The sequence below is a fragment of the Barbus barbus genome (assembly GCF_936440315.1).
Source record: "Barbus barbus genome assembly, chromosome: 4".
Lineage (NCBI taxonomy): Eukaryota > Metazoa > Chordata > Actinopteri > Cypriniformes > Cyprinidae > Barbus > Barbus barbus.
Genome location: NC_136732.1, coordinates 18,394,352 through 18,410,985, shown reverse-complemented (window position 1 = coordinate 18,410,985; position 16,634 = coordinate 18,394,352). Strand labels below are relative to the sequence as shown.

Sequence of the window (16,634 nt, the reverse complement as noted above, 5' to 3'; positions counted from 1 at the left end):
AAAACTAGTCATAAGTAGCACGGGTATATTTGTAGCAAAAGCCAGCAATGCATTGTATGGGTCAAAATGATCAATTTTTCTTTTTATGCCAAAAAATCATTAGGATATTAAGTAAAGATCATGTTCCATGAAGTTATTTTGCCAAGTCAAGTCACCTTTATTTATAGCACTTTTAACAATACAGATTATGTCAAAGCACTTGTCAGTAATGTATAAAAATAAGATTAAACACTCAATTTTCAGTTAAGGCATTTCATTGAGATGAGAGATGTCATGTCTAGATCAGTTTAGTTTAAATAGTATCTGCTAAATCAAATTGACGATAATCACTAGAAATTAAGTGTCCCCAACTAAGCAAGCCAGAGGCGACAGCGGCAAGGAACCAAAACTCCCTCTGTGACAATGGAGAAGAAAAAAACCTTGGGAGAAACCAGGCTCATTTGGGGGGCCAGTTCTTCTCTGGCTAGGAGATAATTGTTTATTTATTGTTTACTTATTGTTTTAATTTTAAATGTATAAATGTATTTATATCTATTTTATATTGTTTCAAATTCTAAAAATAATAGTATTATGTAGTTGGGTATTTTATTATATTTTTAGTTATCTTTTAGTTTTAGTTTTATTGCATTTAAGTCGTGGTCTTCACTGGGGATATGTCCCCGGGGCTCATCCAGGTGTCCCGGCCTCCGCCGATGATCAGGGAGACATCATTAAACTGGTTTTAACAACCAGTTTAAATAAATTTACTTCCACAAACTAGCCTATTTAAAATAAATATTACATGTACACAAGTTTGGAGCCTGTAAGATTTTGTAATTTTTTTTTTTTTTTTTAAATAAGTCTCATGCTAACTAAGGCTGCATTTATTTTAACAAAAATACAGTAAAAACTGCAATATTGTGAAATATAACAATTAAAATATATATATTTTTTATTTTAATATATTTTAAAATGTAATTTAAAATACATCAATTTTCAGCATCATTACTCCAGTCTTCAGTGCATGATCCTTCAGAAATAAATCTAATATCATTTGCTGCTCAAGAAACATTTCTGATTATTATTGCTGCTTCATATTTGTGTGGGAACCGTGATGCATTTTTCAGAATTAATTTTATATATATTAACAATGTTATCTTATGTAATGTAATAATGTGGCAATGGTTTCTTAAGATCTACTTATGCTTCTGATGCTTTTGGGGAACGCAGCTCTACTTGAACAAGCACTGTGAGCTATGCGTCAGCAGCGAATGCTGTCTGTGATTGATTGGTTATGTCTTTCAGCATTTGCGTGTGTTCCGATGAGCAGGAGAAATGGTTCTATCCAACACAATTATTCGCTAATACAGTCTATTTTTCCTTTTAAAAGCTTATTTTATGCATAGAATTTCTTGATAGATAAATAAAATTAATGGTTAAAAAATGCACTTTAGAATCAATATTTTTGTGAGGAACGATCCTTTCGATACAACATCAGTTTCGATACTTAAGGATCGATTCGCCCAGCCCTAATTAGAATTGCTAGCCTTTGCAAATAAACATCCACTATTAGTACAAGCCTGTTATCTTTACAGAAAACATACTCTGTTTCAGTCTGTCATCTGATTATACTGTGCATAATGCAGACAATTACACAGACAGGGTGCTATCACATACTATCACAAACTTTATAAATCCCACTTCTGATCATGAGCTCGACAACTTCAAACGATCGACTCGCATTGCTTTCATATGCAACTTTTAACTACCACATTCCTATTCACGATCATTCTGGCAGCACTTGAAGGCAGCCTCAGCGAAAACACACGGAGACAATGATAGCTTTAGCAATTAGCCTTATAGAGTGCCAAGAAGCTCTTTCAGAAGGGCAATTTGGAAAACTAATGCATGATACTTACTTTGTCTGGAGCTGATGTTTGAACGTGAAGCGTTGGTATTGATTCCTAAACATTTATGGGACGTTACCGATTTTTTTCCTGTGATATTTCCTCCGAAAATGAAATTTAACCACAGTGTCCTCGGCTCAGATGGGGGGAGATTATGGCGACTCCTACGTTCATTAGTGCATCCCAAAACACAACACTTGTAAAGCCTTTTTGGCGCTGACATTGTATAGATCTCCAGTAATGGAGGACTGCAGCTTCTCACTTAGGGCTGTGTTCATGTTAATAGAACACAGCCCTGAGTTCTATTAACATGAATAGAACTCAGGGCTGTCCCCTCGGTGACGTGAACAGAGGGAGAATCTGAAACAGCTCGTTTGAAGAGACTGTTCATGATTTATTGGTTTTATAAAAAAATTAGTTGGTGGATTTTTAACATTTATAGGCTGGTTGTTTTCACACACTGCAGCTATACATCTGTGTTCAAACAGCTTATAAAAGTGATTTTTAATAGGTCCCCATTAACACTAGAACCACCGGGGGACGCTGTATACCTAAAACCGCCAGCGATATGGCTAAAGAATATATTATTTCACTGTATTATGCCACTGTCTTCACAAAGAAGTGTCTAGAGTCATGAAATGATTGTCTAGTCATCGACTATTTTTGTCCTGTTATGTTCAAGCTAAACAAGCACTGACAACAAGCATTAGAAGGAAGTAAATACATATTTGGGTGATGTAATATTATACTATGTCATTAATATATTAAGAAGAATAATAATATAGGCTAATCATATTAGATAATATATTAACCCATGTAATTGAAATGACTAAAATAGCTATATAGACATTAATGAGCAATAACAATTTACCACACTGCATGATGCGATGACAAATTCAAGCGCACAGCTTCACCTAATTAATTATTAATTTTAGTTATATCATTTATAATTTGAATAAGAGAACAACAGCAATAAACTTTGGGTAATATAAAAAATAAAATGCTTTTATTCATTAACAGTTACATCATAGAGCAGATTTTTTCTTCTTCAGTAAACGGGCAGACTAAATAGCACCACAGGAGCGAACAATAAACGATAGAAATAGCAAAACAAAAATTAAATAATCCAAATTTTGAACAATTATGAGTAACATTAGGCTAAAGCATAAATATTATATCTTGATCGCTGTCAGATGCTGAGCCGACCAGGATGCATTACATATCTCAGTACCATCAAACTCTCCATCGCTCGTGGTATTTAGTTCTGCTTATACCTCTTTAGCATCCATAAATTGCCGCCTTTTACTCATTTTGTCTTTATTTATTAAACTGATAACCGCTAATTCAGTGAATGAAAGGCATTGCCTAGCAATGTACAATGTTAAAACATAAGCGTCAAGAAACTGACAGCGCGAAAATACAGGCATTATATACAGTCAGGTCCATAAATATTGGGACATCGACACAATTCTAACATTTTTGGCTCTATACACCACCACAATGGATTTCAAATGAAACGAACAAGATGTGCTTTAACTGCAGACTGTCAGCTTTAATTTGAGGGTATTTACATCCAAATCAGGTGAACGGTGTAGGAATTACAACAGTTTGCATATGTGCCTCCCACTTGTTAAGGGACCAAAAGTAATGGGACAATTGGTTTCTCAGCTGTTCCATGGCCAGGTGTGTGTTATTCCCTATTTATCCCAATTACAATGAGCAGATAAAAGGTCCAGAGTTCATTTCAAGTGTGCTATTTGCATTTGGAATCTGTTGCTGTCAACTGTCAAATTTACCCACTATATATATATATATATATATATATATATATATATATATATAGTGGGTAAATTTGACAGTTGACCCGCCGGTGCTTATAGGTGTAAATGCCCCTTTTTTTTTTTTTTTTTTTTTTTTTTTTTTTTTTGAATGTTTAATTGAAAATCTGTTATGTACATTTGAAAAACAGCCACGAGTAAAATTTCCCCCGTGGCTGTTCTAGTGTTAATAAAATTGAAATATTTTGTAAAAATATGATGTCTTTGTGTCTTTACTTTCAATTTTGATCAGTTAAATGCATCCTTGCAGTATAAAAGTATTTATTAGTATAAACCTAACCCTGTCTGCAACCACTCTGAAAAGGATTTTCAGAATATCTCTAACGGGATAGCGAGTATTTTTTAAGCCTCAGTGACTCAGGAAATCTACACTGGACTCTAATAAAGATGGCCGTGCAGACAGATTCCACAGCACTTACCTCATAAAATAAGCATTTTGGGGCTCCCACCCCATCTGAGAGGACTGTGCATGAAGTTAATGAAGCTGCAGCAAGACCTTTTGTTTATTTTCTTCCCTCCTTTTCCCTAACCGAGATGCTTTTGTCACACTTCTCTCATACACTTTGAACTGGGAATGAATCAAACTTCCTGATTCTTGCCCCCAGCTGTGGCTGTCTGTTACTCTGTCAGTAGGTTATATGCAGCTTGATCTTTCCTGTCCCACTGCCAAGGCACCGACTTCACACCGCCACTGTTAGACGTTTGGAGTTCAGAAAGGTCTCGATCCCTGTGATATGATGGGATCTTTAAGCTGCTGCTATCCAGTTTTCATTGTAAGGATATTTATAAATATTTAATACACTGTTCGTTAAGAAGAAACCTGTTTTTCCTAATGGCTGTAATTATGTCTTCTACAAGGCAGGAAATCACTAACTATTCATCATACTCTTTAAAAGACGTTATTTAACTCTGAGATAAATTACAGCTTTCCCAGTGTGCCCTTTTGCAGATATAGCCTGTGTAGCTAAATGTGGACTTCATCTGCTTCTGAGAGACCTTGAGCTGCTCATTAACTGAAGACAATTTAGGGTAATGGGCGTCCTATCTGAGCCACTGGTAATAAGTATGTGTCAGCCAGGAAACTACTGAACAAAATGCTTTTGTACCAAGTGCCAAAGCTCCTGGGCCTCAGCCGAGGAGGCATTTAAAATGGGGGATATGAGCTTTGCACACTCATCTTTGGGAATCAGCAGGATCTGGAATGCCAGAATATAGTCTGTGGCTCAGTAAAAAAAAAAACATTATTGTGTTTTGTGGTGATTTGTTTTTCTTTAAAACATAGGGGCATCTAGATTGCCATGTATATGAGTTTTAATGTCTTCAGAATACTTATTATAATTACAAATTGTGTGCTTGCAAGTATGAAACGTAAAAAGCCATCGTCTACTAACCTCACTGAAAATTAGTTTGGAAAACTATTTACAATATCATTCTTCTACTTTTGTAAATTAAGGCTTCCTTCAGTCATGAAAAACCTGGGATTATTATTGTCAAATTGTTTCTTGTGGCTGTTCTTATCTGTAGCCAAGCCACCAGATGACTACTCCAGTCCTTCTTTTCCATGCACCTTCCTCTTTTCCTCTTTCCCTTCATGGCTGCATCTCATCCCGACTCTGTGGGTGTACCATGCACATTCCAGCTCTTGAATCCATACCACAGCCACAGAGGAATCCCGGACTGTGGCTTTTGATTGGTCATCATTTGTCTGGTTTTCAAACTGAATTTAAGCATGTCAGCGTCTGATAATGTTGTCAACTTCTGCTGTTACCTTTGCATTGAAACCACTGATATTTTTTGTTTTTGACTTGTTTAATGAACTTTGTGTTTTCTTTCCGTTCACCCCGTTAGACTTTGCAAACATGAATCAAGAGTAATTGTTGCCAAATGTTCGATACATTGTTCTCAAAGCTTGGAGCTCGGTTTATTCATCGCTCATTGAACCCTGAGACCTGCACATTTTTCCATGCAAAATGCTTTTCCACACAAGCCTGCGTTTGATTCGGTTGAGAAAAAAATTGCGGAGTGAAGTTTTACAGTTAAAGGTTTTCTCTACTTCAGTAGTGTGTACTCATATTTGGGGTTTTCACCAAATAGAAATGCAGTTGAGCGGCACTACAAAGAGAATAAATCTTCCCAGTGTTCCTTGGTGCAGCGTATTGCTTGGTTTTGTCATCTGTCTGTAGGGTTTCCTCAATCTTCTGAATAAAAGCTTGCTATTTGTAATGTCATTCACATGTCTTGTTATTCTCCTTTTCAGTGTTCCAGAGGAGTACAAGTGTGGGAAATCATTGGGGCCTGTGGAGTCCCTACAGGAACATCCACAAGACTCTGATAAAATCCTCATTGGTTACAGCAGAGGTCTGGTTGTACTCTGGGACCTCAACAGTCGGCATGTAGACAACCTCTTCCTGGGAAAGCAGGTGGGTTTGTGTGGGAGTTTGTTTGATATCTCTCAAATGGTTTTCAACACTCTTTGGGGTTGTGGTTGAAACGCATTGAACTGAAATAGAAACATAGACATCAGTGTTTTAAAGTCTCTGTAAATGTCAAATAATTGCACTGTAGACTTTCAAAGTGATCAGGTCAAGAGGTCTGTCCACGTTTTTATAAAAACTCATTTAATTCCATCTTTAAATCTTCAGTGCTTGAAGTTAAGATGTCCAGATGGTTTAACTCAAACCTTTCGACTTCCTTTCATCGTCTTTGCTCCTCCTTTGACACCATGTATTGTGTGGTACTGTCACTCTTGCAGCAGCTGGAGAGTTTGGTCTGGGAACGGTCCGGGAACAGCTTTGTTAGTTCCCATAGTGATGGCGGATACATGGTGTGGGCTGTCAGCAGCAGCAATCCCTGCACTCATGACCCCATCTCATCCACCATACCATATGGTGAGCCGTAACACATGCCAATTACACACCCTTCCCTTTTTCTCATTGTTTCTCACACAAATGGATTGTTTGTTAGCAGTAGGTTTGTTTGATTACAATGGTCAAGTTACATTTTCCATCTGTCTGGCGACGTGTACACTATCATTCAAAAGTTTGGGGTCAGATTTGTTTTTTCTAAATTAAAAAAGTCTATTAAATCATACATTATAATATTTATACTAGGGCCGGGACTCGATTAAAAAAAATAATCGAATTAATTAGAGGCTTTGTAATTATTTAATCGAAATTAATCGCATTTTAATCGCATATAAATATTTGACCTGAGAACAGTGAGAAGTAAGTTTTTTTTCATATGGATTTTTAAATTTCCCATCCACAGGGCCAACCAAAGCGGTCTCATCAGCTTCTTTGTCCATATTCACTGTGGTTTGTTTTTGTCTGAACGCTAGTTGGTGCTCCAGTATAATGGGTCCGCCGAAACTCATCCAGTGAGAAACGTTCCGCTGTGCAAAAATAAGTGTGATTAAAATGCGTTAAATTTTTACGCGTTATTTTTGTGTAATTAATTAATCTAAATTAACGCGTTAAAGTCCCGGCCCTAATTTATACATTAAATTGATCAAAAGTGACAGAAAATATATTTATTTCAGATAAATGCTGTTCTTTTGAACTTTATACGCAGGAGAATCCTGAAAAAAAAAAAAGTAATTACATTCTTTGCAAAAAATATTTTAAGCAGAACAAGAGTTTTCAACATAGATTAATTAGAAATGTTTCTCGTGCAGCAAATCACCATGTTAGAATGATTTCTGAAGGATCATGTGACACTGAAGACTGGAGTAATGATGCTGAACATTCAGCTTTGCATCACATGAATGAATGACATTTTAAAATTTGGTAAAATAGGATATGATTCTTTCACGTTGTAATATAAATAATAATAATAAAAAAAACTAAATACATTAAGAAAAATCTTACTAACCCAAACTTTTTAGGATAACTGTCCGATTAATGTAAATACATGTTGGACAAAGCCGAGCTGCAATCGCACGGTCCAGGTCTAGTACAATCTCAGTCAGACTAAAGTGTTTATTTAAATAAGACTCATTATGGTTTTATTCTGACTGGAATCAGACATTTTAACATGCATGTAAACGCACTTCATGTTTTGGGCTTTTTTTATGGAGGTATAGTAATTGCAGTAGCCATAAGCTCATTGACGACTGGTCATGCTGTAATGTTTGCTTAACTTGCACAATGCCAGGAAATGTTGTTCTATAGCAACGCTTAGAGTCCGTTCAACTTTTGTAATAGGCCATTAAAATCCTGCTCCAGACCTATTAAAGGGATCGTAAACCTCAAATACACTCTTCACTATTAGCTGATGGTTTGTTGACACAAACCGCTTGGGGGATCTAAGGATATTTTCCAATTTTTACCATGTATTCTGCCAAGATTTCTGTAGTTTTGGTGGTTTCTTTTAAACTCGGTTTGTCTTTCTGTTTTCCTCATTTTGGTGTTATTCATCTCAGGCCCCTTTCCCTGCAAAGCCGTGAACAAGATCCTGTGGAGGACAACAGAATCAGGGTGCGTGCTGTAATGTGTGAGAAATGAAATCCCATAATAGAATATTTCAGTTCTCTCAGGAGGGTCTCCTCTGTTGTGTCTGTAGAGCTCCTCTAGTGCTGTTCAGTGGCGGGATGCCCAGAGCCAGCTATGGAGACAGACACTGTTTAACCATCCTCCAGAACAGCAGCCACGTCACCCTTGATTTCACCTCGCGTGTCATAGACTTCTTCACCATTCACTGCACAGACAAAGATAAGGGTGAGCAGGCCACCCATGGGGCCGGTGGGATGGCTTAATGTTTAAACATTTGGGCTGATAACTGAAAAGAAGGGTGGGTTGTTTGACCTAACTCTTATTTTGAGCAATTTTATTTCACTGTAATAGTATCTATAATAATATGATTAATTTTGCTGAAAGTTCAACCCCAAACTGTTTTGTTATACAACCATATCTATCTAGTGACTTTAAACATCTCGAAGTAAAAATGTATTATTATTATTTAATGAAGTAATAACAATTTAGTATTATTATTCAATAATGGATGGTGATTGTTGTTGTGGAATAATATATAATTAATATTTAATACTACTATTACTAATTATTATTATTATTATGCGGTTACTTTATTATTATTATTATTATTATTATTATTATTATTATTAATACTAATACTAATAATGTTGTTAATATTTATTGGTTATTTACTTGACTGATGCAGACCAGAATATTTTTCGGAACAAATATGTCTGCCATCAATCTGAAGAACACTCAAATTATGTAAAAGTGTACCATGAATATGCTGTCATATAAATGATGATGGTATATATGATCATACTGCCCAGCCCTAGTTACAGGTTCTCTCACATGGGGCAATTACTAAGCTAGCACTATTGTTCCCTTAATCGGGGCACTTGGACCTGGGTTGCTTCTGTGGAGCTGTTCCTGTAATAAGTGTCTTATAAATCACTGATACATGCGAATGCTAAATGTTTATTTTTATTTCCTGTGCATGGACATTAGTTATTTTTGTGCCTTACAGAATTTGATGACCCATCAGCGCTTGTGGTTCTTTTGGAAGAGGAGCTGGTAGTGATTGATCTTCAGATGGCTGGCTGGCCCACTGTCCCTGCTCCCTATCTAGCTCCTCTGCACTCCTCTGCCATCACCTGTTCATGTCACATCTCAAATGTGCCTCCCAAACTGTGGGAGAGAGTGATCAGTGCGGGCCAGCAGCAGTGTCCTCTGCAGAACTACGAGGTAGGTGAATTAAAAGACCCCATACAGAAACCCAAAACCAGGTTTAACATCATAAAACAAACACCACCCTTTTTTTTTTTTTTTTTTTTGTCTCTTATATAAATGAATTGATTTAATATGGCACACTCATATTGCATTTTTAGATTTAATAGCTTAGTCTTTCTAAAGTGGATTTTATTTAACAACCACCAATAAAACACAAACTAGCATCAAAGTTCTTATTTAATGTTATTTCATTAGAGAATTTAAAGTTTGCCAGATATTTTTTTTGTTAAAGTGGCCGACCTGAGTGTGCTTTCTTTTTCCTCTTGTGTTTTGACAGAATTGGCCAATATGTGGAGGGAAAAACTTAGCATATGATCCAACGCAGAAAGAACTGCTGTTAACTGGGTGAGATATTTAGTTTTTGTTCGGTTCTGTTCTCTGTTCTATTTTATTTTATTCCTATCACTAATGAGAAATCAAAATTAAGTTATTTGAACAGCTGCTTACATTTTTCTTCAGTGTTTTGATAAAACGTCCCACAGACTTTAATGAAAACATTCCTGTTTATTTGGATCAGTTGTCAGGATAATGTTTGCTTGTATTTGTTTTTTTTTCAGTCATGAGGATGGTACAGTGCGTTTCTGGGATGCGTCAGGAGTGTCGCTCAAACCGCTGTACAAGCTGAGCACAGCCAACATCTTTCAGACAGACTGCGACCACAACGACAGCCTGACACAGGCCGGGGAGGAGGAATGGCCTCCTTTCAGAAAGGTCAGGGATTTATAGGAGATCTGATGAATTTTTTTTTTTCACTTTTAAAACAAAGCTTAAATCACATCATCTGAACACCGGGACAGTGTTATTTTATTTTATTTTACTCTACTCACTGTTTTCTTTCAAAACAAGGGAAGCTTTAGCAAGTTTCTTGACCTCTCCCTTCTCTTTTTTTTTTTTTTTGTTTTGTTTTCCTAATCCACCTCTTCAGCTTCTCCATAAAACGCCAACTACAGTCTGGCACGTGGCCCACTTTAGCATATGGGATTCACACTGGAGCTGATTCCTTTTGCACCTTAATTAAAAGCAGAATGTCGGTCTGATGACTGAAAAGCTTTGCTGACGTCTGCTGAAGATGAAGCACATTTCTGCTCTGGATGGCACTTCTGCGTTACTTTTGTTTAACTTTTTTTTTTTTTCTCATAACATGCACATTCCTCTTTTCTTTGTTCTAGTCTTTGTCCACAGCTGTTTGGCTGGGATCAGACGTTGTTGAGGGTCAATGTGTCTAGAGGGGAAGGAAATGCAGTCTTGTATTGATTGCATTATATTGCTCATAATAACCTGTGTAGAGCTATATGGCTGATGCCTTTTCTTTAAGGCATGGTATTTGACTTTTCTTTGGCATGCGGAAGATATTTGTTTGTTACAGTTAGAATGGACTTGATTGGCTCAGGTGTGTTTTTGTACTATACGTCCCTCATAACAGGGATATTACAGCTCTGTTTGTACAGTCTTAAGAATCAAAGAAGAAGAATAACAGTCCATGTTTGCTTTTCATTTATTTCCAGGTGGGCTGTTTTGACCCATACAGTGATGATCCCAGACTTGGAATCCAGAAGATCAGCCTCTGTAAATACAGCGGAAAACTGGTGGTGGCTGGAACTGCTGGACAAGTAGGATCACTAGTTTTTAATGATTAATGCAAATATATTTTTAATTCAGTAGCTTTGTTTCAAAAAGCTTAGTTAAGCGGCTTTGCTGTGTGCCGTCTACAAAGGCAGCATCCTAACCATAATGAAATCTCATAACCTCTTAGTTATAGTTCACCCAAAAATGAAAATTCTCTCATTAATTACTTAAACCCGTAAGACTTTTGTTCATCATAAATTAAGATATTTTAGATGAAATCCGAGAACTTTCTGACCCTCCATAGACAGCAACATAACTACCACGCTCAAGGCCCAGAAAGGTAGTAAAGATATCATTAAAATAGTCCATGTGACATTAGGGGTTCAACTGTAATTTTACGAGAATACTTTATTTTTTATTTTATTTTTTTTACTCAAAAAAAAAACAAAAATAATGACTTTATTATTAAACTAACGACTATGCTCTCTAGGCTTTCAAATTGTCTTCACAAAAATAAGTGATGGTAATGTTGTAACCTGTACTCTGTTCACAGGTTATAGTTATGGTTCTTAGCGAAGAGAAGTCCGATCACATGATTGACGTGGCCACAGTGGACCTGCTCCAGGACCGAGAGGGTTTCACGTGGAAGGGTCATGACCGGCTCCCTCCTAAGAGCGGCTCAGTAGTGTTTGCTCCTGGACTCCAGCCGGTTGTCCTGGTGCAGTGCATGCCCCCTGCGGCCGTTACTTCAGTAACCCTGCACGCAGAGTGGAACCTCATTGCCTTTGGCACCAGTCATGGCTTTGGCCTCTTTGACTACCATCGGCGAAGTCCAGTGCTGGCGAGGTAACTTGAGGGGCCATCCAAAGATGCTGTGTTACTTTGCCAAATGCTTGTTAATCAGTGCTTCAAATGGAAAGAGATTGCATGTGAATCCAATTAATTATTATAAAATATTCTTGCATACTCCGCATCTGCTGCTAGAATTTGCTTATAATAACCAACCCAATTATAAAATTATTATTATTAACAACAATAATAATATAATGATGATAATACATTTCTTAAAATAAAACTATTTTTATATTTATTATTATTAATACTTTTGTTAAAGTAGTTTAAATGTTGATTATTATTATTATTATTGTTAACGACAACAATATTTTATACATTTAAATTACTTTAATAAAAGTATTTAATAATAATAATAATAATAATACAAAAGTAATGTTATAAAGAAATGTATTACTTATTTAAATGATTATACTTTTGTTAATGTAATTTAAATATATTATTATTATTATTATTATTAACAACAACAATAATAATAATTATAATTATACATTTCTTTAAAAAAATGAATCAATATTTATGTATGCTATTAATACATTTATTGAAGTAATTTATATATATATATATATATATATATATATATATATATATATATATATATATATATATATATATATATATATATATATATATATATATATATTATTTATAACAACAATAAATTCATACATTTAAATTACTTTAAGTTAATAATACAGAAATTGTTTTAAAGAAATGTATTAAAACAAAATATATTTTAAAATTATATTACTATTATTAATACTTTTATTAAAGTACTTTACTGCTAATTGAATTTATTATTATGATATTAAGTGTTGTATTAAGTGAATTCAATTATTTAATCATTTTTATTTGTAATAACTATATAATAACTATCACTTTATGAATGTTTATATTTATACCAACAGTAATGAATTATCCATTACATTCCCTAATGAATTAATACAATTTTTGTAGGTATATAGTAAACCTTAATCTGAATAAGACTTTCCTTCAGCAGTTGGAATGCAAAAAACCCTCATAGGATATAATTAAAAATCTGACTTGTCTGTGACTACTTTGCTATAAAGGAAGGATTTTTTTTTTTACTTTTTTTTTTTTTTTTTTTTCATAGGTGCACTCTACACCCCAATGACTCTTTGGCTATGGAGGGCCCGCTGTCTCGAGTGAAGTCTCTGAAGAAATCCCTGCGCCAGTCTTTCAGGAGAATCCGGAAGAGCAGAGTCTCAGGAAAGAAACGTGCTGTGGTTAATAGTCCCACCAGTAAAGTGAGTGTCTGGAAATCTCTCACATGCATTACCATCTTACAGGTTTTGTGATTAGGGGATGAGGCCATTGTTTGTGAGTCTGTTTACTTGTTGATTATTAGTTTACTTTAAGAAGCTCATCTTGTCTTCATCAGGTGCAGGAGGCTAACGCTCAGTTGGCAGAGCACGATGCTGAGGTGACACCAGTGCAGAGACGTATTGAGCCCCGCTCTGCAGACGACTCGCTGTCTGGAGTGGTGCGCTGCCTCTGCTTCGCCGACACTTTCCTCAGAGATGGTGAGAATTGTGGGGGAAAAGGTTTCAAATATGGCAGAGTTTAGCAGTTCAGGCAGTGTAACTACTTGACTAGTGACTAGTTTTTATGTAACTGAATTTGACATTACGATTCTATACTATATCAAATCCATCATATAAATTAAATCCAATTTGGATGTTTAAAAAAAAAAAGTGCAAATATACAAAAATTGCAATTGAGATTATTTGTGAATTATTCCAGTTTGAAGTAGTCACAGCCCTAGTTTGACTTTATCAGTTGTACAAGCCTGTTTTTAATTTAATCTTTATTTTTAATTATCAGTCTGATATCAGATCAGCATAAGCAATTTTGCTGTTGATCTAATTCCAGATCTAAGTTTTGTCTGTCCTGTGTGAAATGTGTGAGCTGTATATGGTTTAACCTGATCAAGGCTGCTATACACTCGCCCTCGTTTGCGTGTGAAATGATTTACGCTGTCACTTTATATTACCTTGTCTGGGTCACAAGCACGAGGCAGCCCCATTTTCCTCATCTTCTTGTCCGCGTGTGACCTCATGACTCAAACAGGCTCTCGCACAATAGTGGTCAGATCATGTTTGGGGAGAGCTGAATTTTCCATGAGGGAGTTCTGAACAAAGTATTATTGTTTTATTAGTGCAATATATTTAAATGATTTACAATAATGGGGGAATAACTTTGCATTTGTACTGTGCAGTTATGGGTGTGAGTGGTTTGCTATTGGAACATAATAGTAGGTCAGGTTAGATCACTTTTGTCTGAAACAGCTGTGCTGACTCAACAGGGAAAACTAAAAAATGTTCACAAAATACTTAGGCCACCAAATCAGGTCATGGAGAGTTCTAATAAGCTGATAAGTTGATTCAGATGTTAGATAACAGATCCAGAACTAGGGTGGACACGTGGAGCAGGAATAGGAAATACTTGCTAGATCATCAGGATTCATATTCTTGTTCAACCTTTTATTTCAAATCCAATGCTTGCTTACTCCATAGTTTAGGCTGTTTTTTTATAAAACGGTAATAATGTGATTTGTTAGAATTATAATTAAAAATAACCGTTTTGTGTTTTTACATGTTATTTATTCCTTTGGCAAAGCTGAATTTTCAGTAGCCGTTACCGCGCATGATCCTTCAGAAATCTAATTCTAATATGCTGACTTGGTATTAATAGTTGTGCTGCTTAATATTTTCATAAAAAACTGCAATATGTTTTTTAGTATTATTTGATGAATAGAAAGTTCAAAAGACCAGCATTAAGTTAAAATGGAAATCTTTTTTAACATTTATAAATGTATTTTCTCTAAATGACTTTTTGGTCGATTTAATGTGTATTATAAATAAGCCTCTTTTAAAAATACTGACCTCAAAACTTTTGAATGGTAATGCTCTTAATATAAGAAAAATATTTTTTGCCGTTTTGGAGCTGTGGTGTGCCAACCTTTTTTTTCTTATTGTTTACAATAGTTGAGTACCCTCTGAGTTTTTTTTTTTTTTTTTTTAATGCTCTTAATATACTAATGGCATGCCTATTCAAGTCTTTTCAGCTTGCTCTTGCCTTTTGTTACTTTACATTTCAGTACTGAAGTTTGATTAATTTTAATTTTGTCATCAATAGCAGAGACTGAAAGATGAATTATAAAACATAGGCCAGTAATTCTTATTAAATGTGAACTCTTTTTGCACTTGCCAGATGTTGTAAAAGTGAACCAAATGTCAAAGTTTCACAGTCTGTCAATTGAATGTTGGGATGAACATGTACCCCTCTATATCGTGATTACAGACCTGCATATAACGGTACTATAAACAGTTAAAAGTATAACAGTTAAAAAAAACAGTAACAAATCAGGATTTGTAAAAGTAAGACCAAATCTAAGGAACTGGCATCAAATCATGCATGTGTTTTGTAAATGAGACTCCAGCATCTTAACATTTATTGTTATGGCTGTAGGTCACCTGGTTGACAGCACTATTTTTCCTCTGTCACTCAGGAACGCATCACGGACCTACAATGTGGGCCGGCACAAACTCTGGCTCAGTGTACGCATACGCTCTGGATGTACCGTCACAGGAGAAGTTCTCCGAGCAGAGCGTGGAGGCCCTGCTGGGGAAGGAGATCCAGCTCATGCACAGAGCTCCAGTGGTGTCCATCGCTGTGCTGGATGGCCGAGGGAACCCTCTGCCAGAGCCGTACGAAGTCTCCAGAGATCTGGCCAAAGCCCCAGACATGCAGGGCAGCCACTCTGTTCTTATTGCTTCCGAGGAGCAGTTTAAGGTTGGGATATTTACAACTAAATAAACTGGATCTTTTAAAAAGAAAAATGGAGTGGAAGTGAACAACCTTTCTTTTTCTTTGTGTAGGTGTTCATGCTGCCTAAAGTAAGCGCGAAGACCAAGTTCAAGTTGACCGCCCATGAAGGCTGTCGTGTACGAAAGGTGGCGCTGTCGAACTTCACCAGCATTAGCTCTGAAGATTACTCTGAGAACGCTCTAGTGTGCCTTACCAATCTGGGAGACATCCATGTGTTCAGTGTGCCAGCGCTGAGACCGCAAGTACGCTACGACTGCATCCGCAAAGAAGACATCAGTGGCATTGCTTCCTGTGTGTTCACTAAGACTGGGCAAGGTTAGAAGTTCATTCTCAAACAGCATGGAAATAATTTCTAGCTTTGAGCTTTTCCCCATGAATGAGATTCAACTATGTTGCCTTCAATGTTATTAGGGTTCTACCTGATTTCGCCCTCGGAGTATGAGCGCTTCTCGCTGTCGGCTCGTGTGATCACAGAGCCGCTGTGCCGAGTGGATGTGGAGCGACCTCACGATCTCTCTGCTCACAGGTAAACCAGAGAGATTTCACTAATCAGTTTAACAGTGTTCTGACCAGGTGCTATGTTGAGTTTCCAGAAAACTGCCTGTCGAGTCTGAATGTGAAATTCCTCCAACATCAAAGTTACAGCCTTTTAGATATTTGATGTTTAATATGCAAATATATTTTGGATCAAGGAGATTTTACTGTTGGAGGAGCTACTCAAGCGATTTCATAAAACATTATCCTATGGGTGAAATGTATCTTGTAACCTAGACTTTACAACTTACACTGATTTGAAAACTTTTGTTGAAGTAAAAGTGACAGTTGGAAGACATAATTGCCATTAATGGCATCAAAATATTAATATGTACTGTCAAGATTAA

At 36.1% G+C, this 16,634-nt stretch overlaps 1 protein-coding gene across 5 annotated transcripts in view; it reads left to right on the top strand.

Annotated features, from left to right (window-relative positions):
- The window catches only part of LOC306868713 (lethal(2) giant larvae protein homolog 1-like), a 36,170-nt gene that overhangs the window by 15,015 nt on the left and 4,521 nt on the right, over positions 1–16,634 (top strand). For all 5 annotated transcript variants that reach the window (XR_013784120.1, XR_013784121.1, XM_079415009.1 and 2 more), the window contains exons 6-19: positions 5,982–6,144; positions 6,477–6,612; positions 8,145–8,199; positions 8,285–8,439; positions 9,221–9,438; positions 9,761–9,828; positions 10,041–10,194; positions 10,989–11,093; positions 11,603–11,895; positions 13,016–13,169; positions 13,304–13,445; positions 15,434–15,717; positions 15,804–16,068; positions 16,165–16,279. Coding sequence is in view for 3 of the 5 variants with exons in the window: in XM_079415009.1 (XP_079271135.1) it covers positions 5,982–6,144; positions 6,477–6,612; positions 8,145–8,199; positions 8,285–8,439; positions 9,221–9,438; positions 9,761–9,828; positions 10,041–10,194; positions 10,989–11,093; positions 11,603–11,895; positions 13,016–13,169; positions 13,304–13,445; positions 15,434–15,717; positions 15,804–16,068; positions 16,165–16,279 (2,307 nt within the window). In the remaining 2 variants the exon portion in view is untranslated. The remainder of the gene's footprint in view (positions 1–5,981; positions 6,145–6,476; positions 6,613–8,144; positions 8,200–8,284; positions 8,440–9,220; positions 9,439–9,760; positions 9,829–10,040; positions 10,195–10,988; positions 11,094–11,602; positions 11,896–13,015; positions 13,170–13,303; positions 13,446–15,433; positions 15,718–15,803; positions 16,069–16,164; positions 16,280–16,634) is intronic.